At 44.1% G+C, this 25,585-nt stretch overlaps 1 protein-coding gene and 1 long non-coding RNA gene across 4 annotated transcripts in view; one reads left to right on the plus strand and one right to left on the minus strand.

Annotated features, from left to right (window-relative positions):
- SUGT1 (SGT1 assembly cochaperone of MIS12 kinetochore complex) overlaps positions 1-15,202 on the minus strand; it is a 57,275-nt gene extending 42,073 nt beyond the window's left edge. The window contains exons 1-3 of one of the 3 annotated variants that reach the window (XM_075591055.1): positions 15,112-15,202; positions 8,264-8,438; positions 7,086-7,134 (exon numbers count right to left, since the gene is read on the minus strand). In XM_075591055.1, the coding sequence (XP_075447170.1) occupies positions 7,086-7,134; positions 8,264-8,295 (81 nt within the window). In that variant the 5' untranslated portion in view covers positions 8,296-8,438; positions 15,112-15,202. Of the gene's footprint in view, positions 1-7,085; positions 7,135-8,263; positions 8,439-14,988 lie in introns of all 3 variants that reach the window. The other 2 variants (XM_075591054.1, XM_075591056.1) reach the window with 2 other exon arrangements.
- Positions 15,203-15,303: 101 nt separating this feature from the next.
- LOC142491087 (uncharacterized) lies at positions 15,304-19,679 on the plus strand. The gene is made up of 3 exons (XR_012800274.1): positions 15,304-15,525; positions 15,688-15,871; positions 19,608-19,679. It is a non-coding gene; the product is annotated as an uncharacterized LOC142491087 (long non-coding RNA).
- The last annotated feature ends 5,906 nt before the right edge of the window (positions 19,680-25,585 follow it).

Raw genomic sequence — 25,585 nt, forward strand, 5'->3', positions numbered from 1 at the left:
AAATGTCTTGTATATAATGTATAACCCTCCTCACTAAATGTAACTATGTATCTTTCATCATAACTCTGTGCCCAGGACATACTTGAAAACAAGAGGTAACTCTCAATGTATTATTTCCTGGTAAAACATTGTATACATGAATAAAATAAATATTGTGAACACTGGTAGCCGAGGAGAGCGACTCCAGGCACCTAGTTTGGAGGTATTGACCGAAAGCAGGGAGTCCCCGGAGCTGAAATTAATTAATTCAACTCAGGAGACCACTCGCTTCAATTATATAGAAATATAGATTCGCAAAAAAATCCACCGGCTTGGATTAACTCTTTAAGAGTTAAACAACAATAAAAAAAATACAGTGGGTATTATCTAATATTACAGAACTGATTTATTTTGAAAAATCTATAAAAGATTTCACGTTTTGTTGCTTTAATAATGACTATTTTAAGTTGATCTTACTTTTTGGGGGCATTCCCATCTAAGACAAAAGTTAACCAACTGTTAAATGTAAAATTGAACTAGTACAGTATAAGTATTTTTAAATAGTTATTTTTCATATTTCCATGGTTAACAAATGCGTTGGAGGGTTTAAACTGAAAATCTTCCATAGCTTTTGGTGATGAAACTAGTCCCCAAAACGGAGGTAAATAGTCCTTTCTGCTCTTTTCCTGATTTGCAGAGTAATTATGAAGATACTACTATAAAGGGGATGAGACCGCTCGTCCAATAATACAATCTAAATTCTAAATAAAGTGAGCAGGTGCTCGGAAGGGATAAAGTAGTCAATGTGTAACAGTGTTTATCCAAGAGGGATCAAAAAAGTATCCCCATCGCACCCGGCACTCAATGCTGGATAATTTATTCTGGACGACAATATTCCAATAGGGAAAATTACCTATGTTTAACAAATGTATAGGGAATTAATGACCCTTGTACCAATAAGTCCCAAGAAAATAATAAAGTTTTATTAGTCTAAATACTTGTTAAAAACACACATATATACATCATTCAAAACTGTCCACAGCCACAAACACACTACTAATGGCCAACAGTCATCACCCCAAGCATGTGACAAATAATATACAGACGGGCCAGTTTTTGAGGCTGCATCGGAACTGATCTATAACACCAGAGTTTGTTCGACAAGCAATGGATATGTCAGAAAGATTCCGAGCACGGGGATACAGCAACACACTTATTAAGAAGGCCTATTACAAAGCACTAACCTCTCAAAGACAGGGTCTTCTAATAAGTAGAACCAAGGAACCCAGTGACGAATCAATTAGGTTCAGGTTCATCTCCACATACAATAACCAGTGGCAGAACATTAAGAATGTATTACAAAGACACTGGCACGTCTTACTGGGAGACCCAGACCTGAGGAAGATTTTGAAAGATAGACCTACTACAGGGTGTAGACGTAACACCAATCTAAAAGACAGGCTAGTACACAGCCATTTTAAAATACCACCACTAAAAACCTGGTTAGGAAACAAACCGCAGGGATCATTCCCATGCGGTAGATGCAAGGCCTGTAAATTTATGCCAACATCAAGAACATTTACAAACGCTACTGACACGGTTATCTACAAAATCAAAGATTTCATAAACTGTCTCACGTGTGGTACCATTTATCTAATGACGTGTGCTTGTGGCCGAAAATACGTGGGAAAAACCTACAGACCACTAAAAACGAGAGTTCTGGAACATGTGGGAAGTGTCCGAAATGCTATTGACACACAAGTGGCGAGACACATAATACAAGATCATAAAGGTGGCCCAAGTGTGATGCGCTTTAGTGGGATTGAATGTGTACCGAGAGATCCCAGAGGGGGTGAGTGGGATAAGAAACTGTTACAGAAAGAATGTCGATGGATATACCAGCTAAATACCCTCTCCCCTTTGGGACTCAATGAAGGATTCATTTATTCATCCTATCTGTAACAATTTGCAATCTCTTGGTAAATATTAACACATGGCAGTGGAACCTATTTTTAGGTCATTTGATGGGTCGGGCCTAACTACCTGACCATACATTATGGTTGTAATGTAGGAATATGGATGTATGTACATATGGAAACTGACAAGAACACCATCATATAATCCAACATGGCCTCACGTCACCTAATGGCAACATGGGGATCCGAGACAAATTCTAGGATTGGTTACGAACATATATAAACAGATAGAATATCCTCACATTCACTATTCACTCACTTAGCAAGGAGATCAATATGATCCCCTTTTAATTTTACAATTTTTATTCTTTATTTTTTATATATATATGTACCTCACTTCTTCACTTAACGTTTAGTATTGCACTATAGATTTAGACACAGCAATTTAGCATTCACTACATCACTGGAGAACATTGTTTCTATTGGGGACACATGGGGATCCAGGTATACAGTAAACTTTAAGGATCTGTATTGACCGTATATGGGCAGATCCAACTAGCGGCACCACTCCTACATCATACACTTACTTATACCACTATTATTTATTACAAGGAATCACTATGATGCTACAAGTATTGTTCATTTCTGCACTATAGATATAGTCTATATAATAAAGATTCACAGCCCTGCCCTGGAATATTATACCTTGTTATTACATATCCCATAAATATTTAGGTAATATCCAAAGGTTATATAACCTCACGACATGGGGATCCAGGTATAAAGTATTAGTTAACCTAAGATCTGCATTGACCGCCTTTGGGCAGATCAACATAGGGCTATTTCACTCCTACACCATATACTTAACCTGTCCTTAGGAACCACTATACATACTTTACCCAGGACCAACCACTAAGTATAAACCACTACACAGTTATTGCTAAGATCCCTGATGTAATGCCATCTTTTTCCGCTGCCATACTAACTTGATCATAGGATCGGATTTGATCGGCATCGATCAGTATTGATCCCTACTGTGTATACTCACCAACTCCTTTTAGGGGTATCCTAATTACATCTAGGAATATATCCCAATAAATAGCCACTATCACACTATAGACAGCTAGCCATTTTTGCCACTATATATGCCTACAGCAACTGTGACACTATGCTGTATATACATATAACCACGGAGGCACGGACCAAAAAATGTAAACACAATGTGACAACGCAGTCAGTACCTGTAACAGTTTATTTATTTCTTTATTAAGGGAATCGAATGTCGATGTTATGATATCTAACAGCCGTGTAGAAGGATCACGGGTATAACCCTGCCCCCTGACGCAAAGAGTGGCGGGAGTATCAATTGAAAAAATAGTTAAATACTTACCACTAAGCCCAGGATGAGACTCCTCCTCCCCTGAAGAAGCGTAACCTTACGCGAAACGGTCGTCGGGAATAGACGTCACTAGCTGACGTCATCAGAGGTGGCGAGTTCCCAGTGATCAGCCATACATAGAGAGAAGACAGGCTTGTATACCGCAACGAGTCTTGATACAGACTCAGTGTGTGACCCGCCGTGGTCACGGAGCTTTTGTGGGGTTGAATTTAAGATCTGGACACCCACATGCGCTTCCCGAATTTATTTAAACCATATATGCTGCATTAGTAGGTCATAACACTGCTAGACCTCTAACACCGAGTGTATACCATATGCTCACAGAGCAGACCCAGCACACATATAGGGTCAGCGTGTAGAGGGACAAGACTTTGGATGCATTTGTGCTGTATATGTCAGGTTTACAAGCCTAAATCAATTGATAAAAGGTGTTACTACCAACTAATTGTTACACCACCCACATGCGCTCCCTGAATTTATTCAAGCCATTTATGCTGTATTAATAGGTGATAACACTGCTAGACCTCCAACACCGAGTGTATATGATATGCTCACAGAGCAGATCCAGCACACCTATAGGGTCAGCGCATAGAGGGACAAGATTTTGGATGCATTTATGCTATATATGTTATATTTACTAGCCTAAATCAATTGATATAAGGTGTCACCAACTAACTCTCTATGATACACCCAATGGCATGATTCACTGCTAAACATATATGAGAATCATTTTGATCTCCTATCTATGATAGATAGCTCACTGTAGTGCTATTTATTTCAACAGCCACCTCTGAATGGGTTTTTTTTAACAGTTTTGAATGATGCATATATGTGTGTTTTTAACAAGTATTTAGACTAATAAAACTTTATTATTTTCTTGGGACTTACTGGTACAAGGGTCATTAATTCCCTATACATTTGTTAAACATAGGTAATTTTCCCTATTGGAATATTGTCATCCAGAATAAATTATCCAGCATTGAGTGCCGGGTGCTATGGGATACTTTTTTGATCCCTCTTGGATAAACACTGTTACACATTGACTACCTTATTCCTTCCGAGCACCTGCTCACTTTATTTAGAATTTAGATTGTATTATTGGACGAGCGGTCTCATCCCCTTTATAGTAGTGAAGGTCTTTTGGAACAGCTTCTGTTCTGTCTACATGAGATCAGCTCCCAACTCAATGGAGTTAAAGAGCTATTATTAAATACCCTAGATCACTCACCTTTATTATAGCGTCATGACAAGTTTCCTTACTGAAGGACAGGAGTTAAGCAATTGGCTGGATGAGGCCAAGGAAATCTTTTCCACCAACCCCATATCTCAGGAGGGAGCTCCCACAGCTGATATCAATGGATATTTCAGAGATTTATATAGAACCTACAGTTCAAGGGCAAAAATATGGTGGGAGGTAGCTAGCCTTGAAAATTTATTATTTTCTTGGGACTTATTGGTACAAGGGTCATTAATTCCCTATACATTTGTTAAACATAGGTAATTTTCCCTATTGGAATATTGTCGTCCAGAATAAATTATCCAGCATTGAGTGCCGGGTGCTATGGAGATACTTTTTTGATCCCTCTTGGATAAACACTGTTACACATTAATTATGAAGATAACATTAATCAAAACACATACAAGCATAAGTAAAAAAAAAAAAAAAAAAAATACTGGTTTCAATCATATGTACTAAACTTAATATTTATAGTTTTTCATAAAGTGTCGGGAGTAATGAGGGGGAAAAAAGACAGGATACAATTATAAAACAAAAAGAAAAAACAACATTCAATATAAAATAATTACTTAATAAAAATTAATGGGAATGGGAGAGATATGTTTCTGAGAAATGCGATGACGCTTAGGCTGGGGCCATGGTGCCTTCTCCCGTGTGGCGGCGCGCAGAGGCTGTGGGAAAGCGTGTGCTTTCCTTGGCCATGCTGGACGGGCCGTGGGGCTCATTCCTGGGGGCGTTCCTAGTGACGTCACGAAAGCTGGTTCGCCCTCATGGGGCGAACCGCTCACTTGACCTGTCTGTCGCGCTGAGAAATCAGTTTGAACTGATTTCTCACGCAACTCGCTCCCCCTCCTGCTTTCGCGCGGACACGAACACTTCAGGCAGTCTGTTCGCTCAGCGTGCGGACGCCCCCGCACAGTCTGCAGTACCATGGCCCCAGCCTGAGTAACACTTCCATTCTAAGGAAGCCAATTACACAAAATAGCTCTACAAAAATAACAAATTATGCTCATCATTCCATCCATAGATTTATAGTTACAATGTTAAAAAATAATAATGACAATAACCTCCCGTCCTTGCCGTGCTAATGAGACGAGATGGAAATTATGTCTGGGAAACATGAAGTGCCCGCTCAGGAATCCTCTAGTTACCTTGTACACTGGGGTAATAATATACAACAACCACCAAGCCCCTCCCCCCAAAAAATGAAACACTGTAGTCATGTAGAAAATATACTCTTTAACCCTTTGAGTGCCCCATGAAATAACTGCTATGTCATGTTGTCTGGCACTCAGGGGGCCGCTAAAAAAAGAAAATGCAAGTTTTGCTAGGGTAGGATGGGGAACTGAAGGGGGGTGACTCCTCCCCTTCCATCACGTGACCGCTTCAGAGATGTGGTCATATGATTGCGGGTGCCGGCACTCGAAGGATGTAAAATGTTATAAAAGCAGAACACTTATGGTTGGATAAGATCTGATACAGGGTTCGCATCATTTTTCTAAGAGGTGCACACTAATTGATGATCAAAGAACATTTAGCTAATAATTTAACAAATCGAATTGTCTTCTTTAAAACAAATAACTTGTTTAAATTCTAAAGAAAAGCAGCCAAATCTAGTGTGCAATTCCTCTTTGAGGCCTCTGAATAAGGGGCTGTTTTGTCAACCAAGCAATTCCTCCACCTCCATCCAATTCTGTCCTTAACAAAAAGGTGACATAACGTGAGGAAGGAGGAGAAGGAAATGGTTTAGTCTGTATAGCCACAAACACTACCAAAAAAAAGGAGAAAGGAAGTTAACCAATTAGCTCCGAAGTTTTTGCTCACCATGTTAACAAATGGGATATGAAGATGCTAGGTGGCAGGTTTTGGCAAACAAGTAGAATAAAGCTATATCCCTGATTTAGCCTGTTAAACATGTCACTGCTATTTGTACACTAGAAAGGATTGCCCATTTAACGGGCTGGCACACATCACCTTTTGAGATCCTGTAGGGTTGTGATCTAAACGGACCTCTTGGCCGTTTGCGAGCACATGGTTGAGACAAGCAGGACTCTGGTGTCGCAACCCTTCTGGCATTGAAAAGGTTGCACACAAATACAAAACCAGAAGAGAAAAAATAAATATCGTGTGCTACACGCAGTAACAACTTTTCCTCCAAGTGCAAACAATTTGCTGATAGGCGGCTAAAAGACATTACAGCTCCTTCCAGCTACCAAGAGGTTAAAAACAAAAAGCACTCACATTTACGCTCCTCCTTTTTATATATTTGTAGTGTCTTCTCTTTCAATTGCTTTGTATGTAACATGAAGCCTTTGTTATCTAAATGTTGATCACATCCACCCCCTCTTTTCTTAATTTTGAACTCCAACCCCCCATCCCTTCATATTTCTGAATATTGTTTTTTTACCTTTAACTTATAAAGACAATGGGTGTTTTCTTAAGGTGGCACCAGGAAAAGGTCACCAGGTGGACAGCTGCAAGATGGTGGGTAAGGTTAGACAGCATATAAGTAGAGGACAAAGCGACCAGATCAGATAACAGAACAAGTGCTCACCTGCAGGGATCTTTGTGGATCTTCATCAATGTAATTGTCAGGAAACGATCTGGGGAAAGACAACCAAATAAATGCAAAGTGAGAAGACCTAGAAGCTGAAATACTTTAATGGATATATAAATCTATAATTGGTTATAAATACAGAATGAGATACTGTAGTAACATCTTTATTTAGAAGAGAGAGGAAAAGGGTTTGTATGACATTTCTATATTGTGTCCCATCCTCACTTTGCGAGAGTACAACGTGTTAAATATGCAGTTCCTCAAAGCACTAAAGTGAACCAAAAGACTGGGACTTCCATAGAATGTCTAGCGGCATAAAAGTCCTACAACAACTATTACAAGGCCCTTAAATATGAATTGTCCCTGATGTCCTGAAAGGAGTAAAATACGATCAGCTCCGAGGCCGCGCTTATAGTACCGTCAACGCAACCGATATCACCCGTCGCCATTGCGAAAGTTATATTTAAAGTTTAGGCGACGTTGCTAACTACAAGGCCAGTGATGTCAGAAAAAGGAGAGGGCAGAGGCACAGAGAAGCTTCTGATTGTCCGCAAGGGGAGACCGTAGCAACAAATTTAAAAAAATATATATATCAGTGACTACTGTACCAGCTTTTTGGTAGCACTGTTGCTCCGTCGCCATCGACTAAACGCCGGCGACAATGCATTTCTTTTGACGGGACGTCGCCGGCACTATAAGCGCAGCCTAAGGCCGCACTTATAGTGCTGGTGACGAGACCGATGACTGTCACCGTCGTCACCCGCGAAAGCTATAATTTAACTTTCATGAAGATATATTAAATGGAGTATCCCTGCTCAGCTACAATACTGATATGTCTCAAAAAAGGGTGCTATTATTAATCACTCAAAGAGGTTCATCTTAGCGTGCTTAATAGGGGATATTTTGTATGCAAATTGTTGAATTGAAATGAACTAGGCATGACAACCAAAATAAGGTCCAGCACAACGGAACGAAGTGGGCCCAAACAACCCCACTGAAGATCAGAGAAACACAAAATAAGCTCTATTAGTGTATTTAGGCATGACAAACCAGGTTTTCGATAATCCCAGATTTCTGGAAATTTCTGGGGTCCTTATCAAACAGAGACATGGGGGGGAGGAGAACAACAGTGTCAAGTATTACAGATTCAGAAGTACAGAGTATGATGTACTCACAGTGCAGGAGTAGTTACTGCTTCCTCTGTCATGTTGTCTTGAGTACTGGGTGCTGTCTCAGCGTCTCCTCTGGATCTCACAGGGTGGTCTCAGTACTAGATTCAGATGCTGTAAATCTGGACTTCGCTGTATCAGGGTACTTATGAATCCCACGGTGTGTGTATCTTTGGAGTATCTATATTTCAGGATAACAATAGTGTTTCTCTCTAGGTCACAATGTATCTGTAACAGTACATATTGGGCAATTGATAGCATCATTGTGATAATAAAAATGAAGATAAGGCAGCATTGAAAATGTTCGTTATCAGGTCAGCCATGGGAGTCATTAAAGTTTTCATGACAACTTGTAACCTGCAGTTTAAGACATCATCTTAAAAGCTGCCAATTTAAACATGTAAAGGTAATCTTGGCACCTGTGTTGGACTGGGTTATCAAAGGTCCACAGAAGAACAGGACTACAGGGGTCCAGTACAAGGCCATAATAGACAAAACGTTATAAAAATGAGCTTGCATTCATAGACACATACTGTATATAAATATGTACATGCTATGACCACTGTCTCCCTCCATCTATAAAAGCACTGCATTAAATAAAAAATAAAAAAACAACCACCACTACACAAACACGCCTTGGTCACTGTGGGTATAAACACCTACTCACACGCCTCCCCACCCCCAGTCACTGGACAAACATCTACGCAAACACCGTTCCCTCTGATAAAAAACACCTACACAAGACGTCCCACTCTGTCACCATGAATATAAATGTGCAAAAAAGGTGTAATAAAGGTGCTATAAGCCCTATAGATACCAAGTGACTAAATGTGATTTCCAGTGCAAAAACAAACTCACAAGTGGAAAATAAATGTACAATCTAATGTAAAAAAAACCCTGCTTCAACCCTCCGGTGGGGTTGTTTTCACTCTCCCCCAACTGGTAGAACTTGTATCACACGATCCAGGGGGAGCATAAGAGAAAGAAATATAAAAAAGCGAGAGAGAGGGAGAAGAACGCACAGAGACGGTGTGGGCTTTCGTCCAGGCCGCGTCACTTAGCTTTTATAAGCTGCAATGCTGATTTTATTCTTATACACTGCAAGTGTGCATTTTATAAGTTTATGTCGATAAAAGAAATTGTTGCCAGATCTGTGCTACGTGCGTTCTTCTCCCTCTCTCGCTGAGGTACACCCCCTGAGTGACGGAGGCCAGTGGTACTTCTTCATCTGCTTACTGATCTCTATTGCCTGAAAAACTCCTATTTCTTGTGAGTAGGAATAACATAGGAGCCAAGATTGATAGGATTATTCCCAGCACTGTTTATACATCTGCACTTAAGAGTGTTTTCTTTTTTATATTGCTTTCCCTTATGCTCCCCCTGGATCGTGTGATACCATGAATATAAACACACACACACACAGACAGTCACCGTGGATTTACACACAGTCCTGTCAGTCAGCATAGATGTAAACACACACCTCAGTCACAATGGATATAAACATCTACACACGGCGTTCGCACGGATAGAAACACACACACACACACACCGCCACTGTGGCTAGAAATGTACTGCCTTGTGGTGTACCAAGTACCCGGAATTACCCAGCACATTTCCAGCTACCCTGACATTACCCGGACCCGGCAACTGAGAAGTGGGCCCGGCGCCAGCTAATACCCGGCATCGGGTAATGTCAGGTCAGCTAGAAATAATCTTATTACTTACCTTTACGAAGACATCTAGGACCAGCAGCAGCGGTCCTGTGGCGGTGGCAGCATCAGAGGTGTCTTCAGCCGACGGGGGAGCTGAAGGAATCCCTTCCACAGCACCGAAGCAGGTAAACAGTGCGTGTGTGAGCCGCCAGGGAACCACATGACCGGAGCAGAAGACGGAGTGTTCCTATTGGACAGCCGGAGTCTCCTGCTCCGGTCACGTGGTTCCCCGGCGGCTCACACACAGACACTGTTTACCTGCTTCGGTGCTGTGGAAGGGATCCCTGCAGCTCCCCCGCCGGCTGAAGACACCTCCGATGCTGCCACCACCACAGGACCGCTGCTGCTGGTCCTAGATGTCGCCACCACTCTGCAGGTAAGTGCCAAACCGGGTAACCGGGTACCACCATTGATTTTGGCCAGGTACCCGGTTTTTTTTTTGGTTTTTTTTTATAAATGAGGACTTGGTCCAACACTAGTACTGCCTGACACTTTGCAAAGTCTAGCTGCTCTGCCTGGAGCCATCACAGGAGCCGCCAGCGCTGGGCTCGAGGGGGAACAGTTGGAGTTTGAATGGGGAATTGGGCAGTTGGAAGGGTTGGAGATAGGACTCACACAGACATGTATAGAGATTGACATTACTACAAGGAGATGTAAATAATTAGTTTAAAGTGCCAAGTTGTGCCACGTTTTCCTCCTGCCTCTCCTTGGAAATTATGGTGGTGTTCTGACTGTTATTTGGTGAATTTTAATAGGATTGTGGAACCATGGGAGGGGGACCCTACAGAAACATCTATACACATACCGTCCCCTCACGTCACCGTGGCTATAAACACACGCCCCCCCCCCCCTGGTCACGGTTGGGGGTATACACACACACACTCACTGTGGGTATAAACATACCACGTCCCCTCTGCTCCGGTGGATATAAACACCTATACGCCCGTCTCCTCTGTCACCCTGGACATAAACAGACATACACACCCTGTCCCCATCGGTCAGGGTAGATATACACACAGTTCCTTCAGTCACCCTGAATATAAATAGACACACACACACGTCCCCTCAATCAGGGGAGATACAAACACACACACAGACTGCCCCGTCGGTCAGAGTAGCTATACACACATATATACACCTCATCCCCTCAGTCAGAGTAGATATATACACACATAGACTGTCCCCTCGGTCAGGGTAGAAATACACACATACATACATATACACATACATATAATATATATACCCCGTCCCCTCGGTCAGGGTAGATATAAACACACAAATATATACACATTGTCCCCTCAGTCAGAGTAGATATACACCCACTCTCCCCTCGGACAGGGTGGATAAACACATATATACACACACTGTCTCCTCAGTCAGGGTAGATATACACATGGTGTCCCCTTGATCAGGGTAGATAAACACATATCACACGCACTGTCCCTTCAGTCAGGGTAGATATACACAGTCATGTGAAAAAGAAAGTACACCCTCTTTGATGGCCATGGTTTTACATATCAGGACATAACAATCATCTGTTCCTTAGCAGGTCTAAAAATTAGGTAAATACAACCTCAGATGAACAACAACACATGACATATTACACCGTGTCATGATTTAACAAAAATAAAGCCGAAATGGAGAAGCTATGTGTGAAAAACTAAGTACACCCTTACTGCTTCCATAGGAATTAAGATGCGAAGTAGCAGACAGGTGCTACTAATCAAATGCCCTTGATTAATTGATCATCAGCAAGTTTGACCACCTCTATAAAAGCCGAAGTTTTAGCAGTTTGCTGGTCTGGAGCATTCAGATGTGTGTTAACACAATGCCAAGGAGTATAAACATCAGCAATGATCTTAGAGAAGCAATTGTTGCTGCCCATCAATTTAGGAAGGGTTATAAAGCCATTTCCAAACAATTTAAAGTCCACCATTGTACAGTGAGAAACATTATTCAAAAGTGGAAGACATTTAAGACAGTTGCCAATCTTCCCAGGAGTGGACATCCCAGCAAATTCACCCCAAGGTCAGACCGTGCAATGCTCAGAGAAATTGCAAAATACCCAAGAGTTACATCTCAGACTCTACAAGCCTCAGGTAGCATGTTAAATGTTAAAGTTCATGACAGTACAATTAGAAAAAGACTGAACAAGTATGTCTTGTTTGGAAGGTTTGCCAGGAGAAAGCCTCTTCCCTCTAAAAAGAACATGTCAGCATGGTTAGATTTGCAAAGTTGCATCTGACCAAACCACAAGACTTCTGGAACAATGTCCTTTGGACAGACGATCAAAGTGGAGATGTTTGGCCATAATGCACAGCACCACGTTTGGTGAAAACCAAACACAGCATATCAGCACAAACACCTCATACCAACTGTCAAGCACGGTGGTGGAGGGGTGATGATTTGGGCTTGTGTTTGCAGCCACAGGACCTGGGAACCTTGCAGTCATTGAGTCGACCATGAACTCCTCTGTATACCAAAGTATTCTAAAGTCAAATGTGAGGCCATCTGTCCGACAGCTAAAGCTTGGCCGAAATTGGGTCATGCACCAGGACAATGATCCCAAGCACACCAGCAAATCTACAACAGAATGGCTGAAAAAGAAAAGAATCAAGGTGTTGCAATGGCCCAGTCAAAGGCCAGACCTCAACCCGATTGAAATGCTGTGGCTGACCTTAAGAGAGCTGTGCATAAACAAATGCCCACAAACCTCAATGAACTGAAGCAACGTTGTAAAGAAGAGTGGGCCAAAATTCCTCCACAACGATGTGAGAGACTGAAAGTCATACAGAAAACGATTACTTCAAATTATTGCTGCTAACGGTGGTTCTATGAGCTATTGAATCATAAGGTACACTTAGTTTTTCACACATGGCTTCTCCATTTTGGCTTTATTTTTGTTAAATAAATCAGTGTAATATGTCGTGTTGTTGTTCATCTGGGTTGTATTTACCTAATTTTAAGACCTGCTAAGGAACAGATGATTGTTATGTCCTGATATGTAAAACCATGGAATTCAAAGAGGGTGTACTATCTTTTTCACATGACTGTATATACACACGGTGTGTCACCTCGGTCAGGAGAGATACACACACTGTGTGTCACCTCGGTCAGGGCAGATATACACACACACTGTGTGTCACCTCAGTCAGGGCAGATATACACACACACACTGTGTGTCACCTCGGTCAGGGCAGATATACATACACACACACTGTGTGTCACCTCGGTCAGGGCAGATATACATACACACACACTGTCACCTCGGTCAGGGCAGATATACATACACACACACACACACTGTCACCTCAGTCAGGGCAGATATACACACAAAGTGTGTCACCTCGGTCAGGGCAGATATACACACACAGTGTGTCACCTCGGTCAGGGCAGACATACACACACACTGTGTCCCCTCGGTCAGGGTAGATATACACACACACTGTGTGTCACCTCGGTCAGGGTAGATATACACACACACTGTGTGTCCCCTCGGTCAGGGTAGATATACACACACAGTGTGTCGCCTCGGTCAGGGCAGATATACACACACACAGTGTGTCGCCTCGGTCAGGGCAGATATACACACACACTGTGTGTCACCTCGGTCAGGGTAGATACACACACACACTGTGTGTCACCTCGGTCAGGGTAGATATACACACACACTGTGTGTCACCTCGGTCAGGGTAGATATACACACACACTGTGTGTCACCTCGGTCAGGGTAGATATACACACACACTGTGTGTCCCCTCGGTCAGGGTAGATATACACACACACTGTGTGTCCCCTCGGTCAGGGCAGATATACACACACACTGTGTGTCACCTCGGTCAGGGCAGATATACACACAGACTGTGTGTCACCTCGGTCTGGGCAGATATACACACAGACTGTGTGTCACCTCGGTCAGGGCAGATACACACACAGACTGTGTGTCACCTCGGTCAGGGCAGATATACACACAGACTGTGTGTCACCTCGGTCAGGGCAGATATACACACAGACTGTGTGTCACCTCGGTCAGGGTAGATATACACACAGACTGTGTGTCACCTCGGTCAGGGTAGATATACACACACACAGTGTGTCCCCTCGGTCAGGGTAGATATACACACACACGGTGTGTCCCCTCGGTCAGGGCAGATATACACACAGACTGTGTGTCACCTCGGTCAGGGTAGATATACACACACTGTGTGTCACCTCGGTCAGGGTAGATATACACACACACGGTGTGTCCCCTCGGTCAGGGCAGATATACACACAGACTGTGTGTCACCTCAGTCAGGGTAGATATACACACACACTGTGTGTCCCCTCGGTCAGGGTAGATATACACACACACTGTGTGTCACCTCGGTCAGGGTAGATATACACACACACTGTGTGTCACCTCGGTCAGGGCAGATATACACACACACTGTGTGTCACCTCGGTCAGGGTAGATATACACACACACTGTGTGTCACCTCGGTCAGGGCAGATATACATACACACACACTGTCACCTCAGTCAGGGCAGATATACATACACACACTGTCACCTCGGTCAGGGTAGATATACACACACACTGTGTGTCACCTCGGTCAGGGCAGATATACACACACTGTGTCTCACCTCGGTCAGGGCAGATATATACACATATAAACACAGACTGTGTGTCACCTCGGTCAGGGTAGATATATACACATATAAACACAGACTGTGTGTCACCTCGGTCAGGGTAGATATATACACATATAAACACACTGTGTCCCCTCGGTCAGGGTAGATATATACACACACTGTGTCCCCTCGGTCAGGGTAGATATATACACACACTGTGTCCCCTCGGTCAGGGTAGATATATACACACACACTGTGTCCCCTCGGTCAGGGTAGATATATACACACACACTGTGTGTCACCTCGGTCAGGGTAGATATATACACATATAAACACACTGTGTCCCCTCGGTCAGGGAACATATATACACTGTCCCCCCGGGTAGATATATACAGATATACATACACACCCCTCTCTCCGCCGCTGACAGGAAAGTTCGGGACGTCCCCTCGGTCACAGGGTAGATATATACACACACGGTCAGGGTAGATATAGATATAGATACAGTATATACACGTATATACACACCCCACTCTCCGCCGCTGACAGGAAAGTTCGGGACGGGCCGTTACTATGAACAGAGGGGAAGAGACAAGCGAGGTGAGAGCGAGGATAGAGTGGCGCGGGGAGAGAGCAGCGACCCCTAGCGCGCGGGAGGAATCACAGGCCGAGGGAATGCTTGCAGGCAGTGTAATGACTCTCCTGACTGTACAGTATACACACACCATGAAGCAGGGCCACAGGGGGACAAGCCTGTGTGTTGTTGTTGAAGCGGACAGACATCTTTCTATGGGTGAACCATCCTACCAGTAATCATGTATAAGTGTCACACAGGGCAAATATTTTGTAAGCACACATTGTAATGGATTTGATGCTGCAGCTACGGTGCTATGCTGGAGTATAGAAGCATTTCTGCAGGGACGCAGTGAGTCAGCATGCTGAGTAAGCAGCCCCACCATCACATACACACACTACTTGTACATTCTTAAACAAAATCATCACACAATTGATCTTGAACACAATTTAAACGCGTTTGTGTTATGGGAATCCCCCCTTATGTTACATATTAGTTATCATGGTATGTTTGGTGTCATCTCTCTTCAGGGTGCAGAATCTTAGTGATGTTGGATGAGGAGTGTCAGCTCCCAGGACATGGCTGAGGCCACCTTCCTAGCCAAGATGGACATGAAGTTCAAGGACTTCAAGGGCAAGGCTGGCCAGCCACAGTGATAAGCGTATCGCTGATGCCACGTTGCCCGAAGGCTGCTTCCCTCATTGTGCTGGGCAGGTGAGAGCTAATTAATTCAGAGATACACGTCTCTATCACTGGAGTGGACAGATGTCCCTTATCATAGTGTAACAGTGTTTCCCCCACCCTCTCTGAGATTCTGCCATTTCCAGGTGTTTGGTGCATGTTATCTGTAGACTCACAGAATTGCTGAGTTATCCGCCGATGTTCTTGGGGACCCAGGACTGGCTTCTGCGGTATATACCAGACATTAATCTCTAGGGGTACAGCGCCTCCATCTGCCGCAGATTCCAGATGTATGGAGGCAATCTCCTACGGTAGAACACAATCCCCTCTCCTTCCTCGGAAAGATTACACACCAGGCAGGAGGTATGAATAACTGGAACGGTTTTATTCTGTTCAGCCACACAGTCACAGCAGTCTTCTGCTCCATACAGTCTCTGGCTTCTTATCCAGCTGGAGGATGGTGCCTGGACCTACGCTACGGGTCAAGGGGCCCCGCAGCAGTCCTTGCTCTTCCCTGACACTCTAACAGGGTCAGGGGAAAGGTACACACACTCTCCCCCAAAGGGAAGAGGAACAGGGAAGGCCAATATGCAGGTGACCTGCCTCTATCAAGTGGGGAGAGGCACTAACTAAATTTGGGTTGCAACGCCCCTAAGTACAGTGGGAGTAGGGCACCAGGTCTGACCCAGGATTAAATAGAACCCAGGCCTAGTTCCACCTACTCCCCTGTCACTCAAGGGCACTGCTGTGAGTGGGGATACCCATGATGGATCCTAGCAGGCCTGTTCTTACCAGGGCTTACTGCTAGGGAGGGCAGACATAGCCAGAAACCAGTTCTGGCTACACTAGTCCAAAGTTCTAGCATCTACAGCTAACGAACAATGAATTGACCCCTTGTTCCACTATCTGCTCCCCTCTCTCATCCTCTGCATACTATTTATTACCTGTCTTTCAAAGTTATTACAATGCAGGGTTCAGGTAGTTGTGCTTTGGCGCTGTGCAATATATCTAGGCTATTCTACTGACGACAAGTGTGACCACTAAACCAAAACTTCTTGAGCTCACAGATCTGTATGGTTAAGGTCAGTCTTTGAGCTACCTAACCACGTGAAAGTCTTTTTTATCAGACTGATGTGGACTATTTCTTTTGATATAATTATACCTTCTTTCCTAAGATGACAATCGTTTGGTGCTCCTGTTATAAATCTGTGACAATCCTGAGTGTGTGCCTAACGAAATGGCCACCTACTAACTGTGTGCTGCAGTCTGTGACATGCTGCAGCTGATATGAAACATTATATTATTAAGTGTAACACATTATTGTTAGAGCTTTCAGAGTAATATTAGAAACACAGCAACAGTTCTGTTTGTGATACTTTGTAGCCAAAGGGTACCGCAACAAAAGGTGGGTGTCAGAGCCGGTTTCAAAAGAAGTGGATATGACTTTCTAAATGGTTGCTGTAGCAACCAAAGGATGATCAGTACATTAAAAAATAATTAAAACTGGCAATAGGAGTTACAAAAAAATGCAGACAGTATTATCTAATACTACAGAACGGATTTATTTTTAAAAAAATAAACATATAAGATTTTTCACATTTTGCTGTTTTAAAACGTGGAATTGAACAGAAAATACTGCATCTCCACAGCATGTTCAAGGAATTAAACGAGAGAATGTAACCAATGTGTCTATTACTGTGTTTAACTCATCTGACAATCACTTTGCTGGCATTGTTTATTATTATGGATATACCACTCTCCATGTAGGAAATCATTGGGCATTGATATAAAGCCGTTTCGGAATATTACAACAATGTTTTTTCTTATATAGTGCGGATAGTATATCTAGTGCTGTGCAAATAATTTTGCAGGTCCAATGAGTCCTGCCCTGAAGAACATACAATCTCTTGTTGTTGCTTGGCCCAGGGAGATAAAGTGACTTGCCCAAGGTGACAACCATTCGAACTAGGTTCACCCACTTCAGACCAAGGATGAGAACAGAAGACAGTTATGTCCTTAACTCCTACAAATCACCCTCAAAAACGTTTTTTTTTTTATAAATTACTCATTAAAGAATCAATAATTTGAGAGCGGTCTTGTGCTTTCTCAATTCTGATCTGCATTTAAATGTGGTCTGCATTATATAAATTATGTATGTTTACTTATTTGGTGAATCCCATTCAGCCTGCAGCAGTATACTTTGTGTATGATACTGAAATACTCCTCAAATTTAAGGCCGTGCCTATAGTGCCGTTGTTGGTGACGGCGGGTGACGTCACCCGTCGCCACCAGCGAAAGTTATGTTTCGCCGGGCTGCGGGGTCGCGGGATTCCGGCAATTTGATTTGTTCCAGGGTCGTCATGTGACGCGACAGCCCTTGAAAAATCAAATTTTGTCGGCTTCCAGTTTCCGCGACGTCAACGTCGCTCCGTCGCCGTCGCGCGCAATATAAGCGCACGCGGTGGCAATGTATTTGTTTTCGAGCAACGTTGCGTCGCTGTCACTATAAGTACGGCCTAATACCCATAGACGCTAGTATTATTATCACATACGCCAGTGGTTCTCTTACCTCTCTTCTGGGCTCTAATTCAGAACAGATAATGAGACAGCCAATCAGTGATGAGGGGGAGATCTGACGATGAGGGGGAGAGATGCTGGTGATGATGATGAGGGTGAGAGCTGCTGATGATGATGATGATGAGGAGGAGAACTGCTGATGATGATGATGATGATGATGAGGAGGAGGAGGGGGAGAGATGATGATGGGGAGGGGGAGAGATGATGATGGGGAGGGGGAGAGATGAGGAGGAGGAGGGGGAGAGAAGGATGATGAGGAGAGATGATGATGACTTGTCAGTGGTTTCCAAACTTTTTTCGATTATGGAACCCTATGTGAAATTCTGAGGAACCCCGACCCTCTCTAATAGTGCGTTTGAGATCAGATGCATTGTAAGGAACCCAAACCCTCTCTAATAGTGTGTCTGAGATTGTAAGGAACCCCGACCCTCTCTAATAGCGTGTCTGTGATCAGATGCATTGTAAGGAACCTCAACCTTCTCTAATAGCGTGTCTGTGATTAGATGCATTGTAAGTTCAGCTGTATTTGGTGCAATTTTGAAAGTGCCTAAAAATTACTGGGAACCCTTTAGGGATGATAGGGTTGAAAAACACTGCTTTAGTAAATAGCCTCCTTTAAATAGGTGAATGTGAGGAGTTGGTTGAATATCATACATGGGCAATGTGACGGTACGGGTAAATATTGCTGCTGTTAATAAAGGTTAAACCTGCCATTACCCCTACCTGTCAATAATACATTTGTGTTATATATATATATATATATGAGGAAAAAAAGAAAAGAAAAAGCGCCCGATCCTTGTGTAAAATCAGATAATAAAGGGTTTTAATTTGCCATGAACAGACGATTGCCAACTCACACTTTGTCAAATAAAATCAAGCAATTTATGGGACAAGCCCATGCACCACGCCGACGTCCAAGTTTCAGAGGTCTTCCATCTGCATACAAATATAGCTGCTGTGAATCAGCTCTGCTGTGGGATATGCTGCCGGTACAACCTTTTTCCTTCACCTCTGCAGGGATAGTAGGTATTTCTGGCTGTATACAATCTTCCACCGATCGAGTAGCAGGATGCAGGAACTGACGTCTGTGCTCTGGAGCTTGAGCTGCTTGGCCACCGTAGTTTCCTGTACCACGTGACCCTATGCGTTTCATCCGTCTCAGCGGATTTTTCTTTTCTTTTTTTTCTCTTAGGTATCGTTGGGAGGTTGGTGAGCCCAAGATCTAAGCTGCCCAGGACTGCAATTTCATTTTTTAAGGGTTTGTATGGACATTCTATATTCTTATTGTCAACATTGATTAAGAGACTTACACAATTTTTATAGTTATATTTTCCTTTTATTTTGTTTTTGTTGCCAACCCACATTTTTTTATATATCTTTATATTATTTTTTCATTATTGAAATTTTTTTATGTATATTTTTATTTTCAATTTTTGTAACTTACAATTCACTTAGTTTCCTGCCACGATATTATGTATTGTTAGACATCTGTGCTGGGTACATCATTCCACAGTGTGGGATTTGTTTTGCAAGGATACAGGTGTGTGCTAATAGGGGCGCTGTTAATTATTTTCTGTTTGTTATATATATATATATATATATATATATATATATATATATATATATATATATATATATATATATGACAAACAAAAAAGAAAAAAGCAGCGCCTCTATTAAGCTGAATCTATAAAGTTCATAAACCAAATAATATAATTAATGAATAATAATAACTAATATGTACCATATAGTAAAAATTACATATATATAACCAAATCAATCAAGCTATAAACCAGGAAACAATATGATAATTGTATACATATAGATAATAACAAAAATAAATAAACAGAGAAACAAAAGGAATAAATGGATAATATAAAAGAAAAAAATTTGTATAAAAACCAGTCCTCAAAAATAAGTCCAGTAATGGTGTTGGTTCCGGTGTGGAGGGTCTCCGGCAGCTCTCAGTGTGGTCAAACCAAGTCCACAGTGAATCTAGGGGAAAAACAGGAAGAGAGAGCGCACGCCCATAGCGTAAAATAGTATTTTAATGAGGGGAGGTGGAGAGGGGGGATAAAAAATGCACTCACAAGGGTACAATAAAAACAAGCATTGTGTGATATAATCACCACCATCCGGTTCGTGACCCTTTGAAAAAGTTACCCGAGAGTGACGAAACGCGTCAGGGAGCGTCATCACGTCAGACGCATTGACACTGACGTCATCACCGAGCGCTGGAACGGACGGATCCATGCGCAACTGCTGCAGAAGCCTGTACTACACGGAGCCATCTTCCAGGACTCTAATACAGTTGTATTGAATACTATCTGCCCTGGATACCTGTTGGGACTACGATCCTGATACTGCAATACTGGGACTGCCCCAAGACGCTGCAGACACGAACCGGATGGTGGTGATTATATCACACAATGCTTGTTTTTATTGTACCCTTGTGAGTGCATTTTTTATCCCCCCTCTCCCCCTCCCCTCATTAAAATACTATTTTACGCTATGGGCGTGCGCTCTCTCTTCCTGTTTTTCCCATATATATATATATATATATATATATCTGTATCTTGCCTGGTTCCAGCAGTTCGAGAGGGGTTAACAGTGTGTCAGTTGGAAAGTTGCAAAGATTGTCTGTGACCTTTCCATGTAACTCTTTAATGTTGCCTTTTTGTAATGTTGCATTCCTACCAACCAGTCAGGGCCTGGGCACATAGTCAGTACCTAGCCCTGAATGTTGTAATCTGGTGGGTTAAGGGTATAAGAATGTGGGGAGGGAGAGCTGCAGATCAGATAAGTCAGAAGAGTTGCTGTGACAGAGAGAAGCTGCAGTGTCCACTCCAGTGCTGGTGTCAGGCTTGGAGTGCTGTTCCTGAGGACATTGCAAGGAAGAAAGAACAGGGGAAATCTCTGCAAGGAGATCCCTGCAACTAGACCTGCAGGGTATCCCTAGTTTCTCCAGTTGGGTATGTGTGTTGTTTATATGTCAGTTGTGGATACTTTTCCCAATTAATTAATTTTATAAACTCTTGTGTTTGTCTGGTGATATTGATCCCTAGTATTAGTAATTGTCTCCCGTGACAGGCTATTTTCTAGTGGTAGCAGTGGGATCGCCAGGCTCAGCACCAATATCATTCAGGGAATATATGTCCTGAGTGATGTCTCCATTTTGAAGACCACAGAACTCACAGTTACAACTGTACAGTACTCAGACACATACTCTTACCAGCCCCTGTAGCTTAGTCAACGTAAAGATATGACTACAAGGATATTAGCCAAGTATCGCTCCGGGACCAAGGACCAGATCGTACTCTGGTGTGAGGAGTGCGGAATACCTACCGGGAACCGCAACAAGACGCAGCTGATCGCCGACCTGGTAGCATATGAGGCGATGTGCTCAGTGGTTAGAGCTGAGGCACTGGCCAACCCTGAGGTGGTTCCGGACTACAGGAATCACTGCCAACTATAGTGAGGAGTCAGGGGAGGATTCGAAAGATCCGCCTGCAGCGGAGGTGGGCATGCCAGCATACATTCGGCATGCACTGGACGACCTGGGCAGCAGGGTCACTGCTGCTGAGCGAGTCGCCTTCCAGCTCCTGACTGCACACGCACCCACCCGATTGTCTCCTGGAAATCGGAGGTCACGTGCCAGTCAGGAACCCCGAATCAAGTATGGCAGCTTTCCCGCGTTTTGCAAGGACACGGGTGACATCGATGGATATCTGCGGACCTTTGAGAACTGTTGCAAAATGCATGACTTACCTGAGGAAGACTGGGTCAAATACTTGGTCTCTCAGCTATGCGGCAAAGGAGCCGTGGCACATCGTGAGATGGATGAGGCAGATGCAAGGGACTACCCGGTTATGAAGGCAATTCCCCTGGCACGGTATGCCATTACCCTGGAGACCTACCGGTCCCAGTTCAGAGCCCTAAACAAAGGGCCTCAGGATACGCACCTTGAGTTCATGTCCCGGCTACAGCACCAGCCTAAAAGATGGATCGCCGGGTGTGAGGTGACAACATTTAAGGCACTCCCTGACCTGATGGTCAGCAGTTTACCTGAGGTACGAAAGTGGGTCGTCGACTGCAAACTGGCCAGCACAAGGCAAGTGGCTGCCGTATCAGATGACTTTGTAGCCGCACATCCTCAGCTCTTAAACCTACAGTACCGTTACAGCCCCAACAGCCTGATCCCGCCCGAACCAGCACAAGCTCGTGGTGGCCAGAAACAGTGCCTACCAGCACCCGGCCGGCGCCTACCGAGTTCGAAAATGAATGGCGGTGCTTCAGGTGCAACCAGATGGGGCACATGAAACATGACTGTCCCAAGCTTCTCCAGCATCCCAAGTTGCCACGGTCGATCTTGGTCCCACGTATGTCCGGATCAAGCACCTCCGTCCGGTGACCATTGGGAACGGGATGACTGCCGGTATGCTGGATTCCAGTGCTGCTGTTACTCTGGTTTGGCCTTATATGGTCAGGCCAGATCACCTTTTACCTGGGGGGGGGGGATAAGGGTGACTCTGGCAAATGGGAGCAGCAAATCCCTCCAAGTTGCCAGCGTGTTCCTGGACTTGGGCGTGGGCCAAGGCATGCATGATGTCGGCATTCTGCCGGCTTAGATGCTCTTGTACTGTTGAGCAATCGACATGGGTCGACTCTGATGCCAAGGGGGAAAAGGAAGGTAATGCCGTAGCTGTGGCGACTCAGAGCCAGAGTCGCCGGGATCTCGACAAAGCATCAGCTGTTGTTCAGGGTTCTAATCCTGAACTCATCACTTCTAAGACCTTGGAGCCCCCAGCCATGGACGTTCCAGAGGAGGTTGACCGGGTAAGATGAGCAGAGCCTGCTTTGACTGAGACCGACATCCCGACTGTGTGACTAGGGCCAGTGGGCCGGAGCAGTCAGATGTTCCGGGATGACGTACGGACGGACTCAAGCTTGGAGGGCATTGTCACGGTAACTTATGACAGGATATAATATACACCAAATAACTGGGTTGAACTGAACACGGCTTAGATATAATAAAATAATTTATTCCTTAGATAGGTGAACACAGCAGATGATACAAATAACAAACAAGAAATACACTTACTTAGGAGGGGGAATGCAGAAGTAATCAGGAATCTTGATTAGCAATTCCACAGCAATCAGCAATCAGGCATCAATCAGTTGGTAAAATGAAGACAATGAATATAGGGCTGACATCAGTTTATATATCTTTTCAGCCCTATACTTACTATTGAGTGCAGGCTATTGGACAACATTGATAACCCATGCTCCCCAGCTAGATGGCACATGCGTACTGGGGCCCTGGGGGTTTCATTTCTGTAGCCCCACACCCAAGTCAGGGGCGCCGGCCAGTCTACCAGATGGGGTATCTGGTCAGGATACTCTTTGTTTGTAGGTGTGAGTTATAGCACTTACAAACCACTCAAGCCCTGCACTTCTCTGCCCTAATGTATACAGCTAGGGAGGCTGAGCCTTTGATCAGGGGGTCTGTTTGTAGACAATAGGTCGCCCCTCTGATCATTTACATTCCACAGATTGCAGAAATCTCCGCGGGCTTTTATCCCCGCTTTGAAACACAGTACAGTTTTTAATATCGAGGCATATTAAAATAATCCGTTCCGTTGGGCCGAGCAGGTTGAAACGGGCCAGTCTTTCCTGCCGGAACTGACTCTGCATTGTGGCCAAGTTTCAGCCCGCTGTGACCTTCCAGACCAGAAATACACAAATACAGTTTAAAACTTTTATTTCTTTAACACAGGATTCTCCGCTTTAAAATGAATCTCTGTTTTTCACTTTTCCCATTGAAATCAACGGGCTCCGCCGCCATGGGCTTTCAATGGAGCAACTCCGCCGTTGAAGTCAATGGGTTCCGCCGTCATAGACTTTCAATGGGGCAACTCCGCCATTGACGTCTATGGAACTTCTCCGCCATAGCCTTTCAATGGAGGAACACCGCCATTGATGTCTATGGGAAAAATCACCAACCTTTACAGTTGCCCATACTCCGTCTGGTTGATCGGAGAGGGTTGGAAATGGACATGCAGTCATGCCGTAACAGTGACTGCATGCAACCCAAATCCCAGCCCTCTGGTCCTTCCAGAACCGGAGATATGGGCTTATATATTTCATGGTTTCGGACTTAGCCGTTTTCTCGCGTTTCGCTTTGCTCCGCCATTGAAGTCAATGGCGCGACCCTTTACGGGGGACCTGGATTCTCGGACCCGGGGGTGGTCGAGTGTGGGGAGGCCTAGGAGCTAGGGGCAAAAATAATTTTATTTCTAGGTGCCCTAGAACCTAAGGTTCCCACGCCAATTGTCGTTGAACTTGACCTAATAGTGATGAAAGCTCTTTTTCAGACATTGTTTCCGCTTCTGCGGTTTGGATGGCTGCCAACCTGTTCCTGGAGATCAGCGTTGAGGAATCCCATTGAAGTCAATGGGCCCATTGACTTACAATGGGAAACCGCCGCTCCTCCTCTCGGACGCCACCTGCTGGTCTTCGAGGGAAACAGGTCCAAAACCGCTGGATTCGCCATTGAAATGAATGGAGCTGCAATGGCGACCTATGGGACCCTGCAAAATGGAGCCTGAAAAGGCGGGAACATGGAACAAAGGGCTATAATCACTTCCTAACTATTAACCCCTCTCCTCCCGGATGGATCCCTGTGTGTGTGTGTGGTGCAGACACTGACATGATAACAATACATGATAACAGGGGAAATACACATTGGAATGTTGTAGCAAGGTAAAAACCACATTCCTGGACCGCAGTCCAGTTAACCCCTTGCCTCCCTGGTGAGGTCAGGGGGTGGCCATATGGGGTGCAACCCCATTAATACCGGGCCAATCCCCCTCTCCCTCTACACCTCCCCTTCTTAATGGGTGACCTGTGGCCCACTGGCCCTCATGGGGAGTGGGTCACTGATGGCACCATTAATGAACTCAGTCTCAGAGGGATAGTCCTGACGAGAAAGTCCATCAGCATTGCTGTTTTCACTACCCTTCTTGTGTAGGATAGTGAACTCAAATTCTTGCAGGGCCAAGCTCCACCTTTGTAGCTTGGCATTCTCCCCTGATGCCCTCTGTAGCCAACTCAGGGGGTTGTGGTCGGTGATGACCGTGAAAGCCCACCCATACACATACGGTTGAAGCT

The sequence above is a fragment of the Ascaphus truei genome, chromosome 3 (genome assembly GCF_040206685.1).
Source record: "Ascaphus truei isolate aAscTru1 chromosome 3, aAscTru1.hap1, whole genome shotgun sequence".
Classification (NCBI taxonomy): Eukaryota; Metazoa; Chordata; class Amphibia; order Anura; family Ascaphidae; genus Ascaphus; species Ascaphus truei.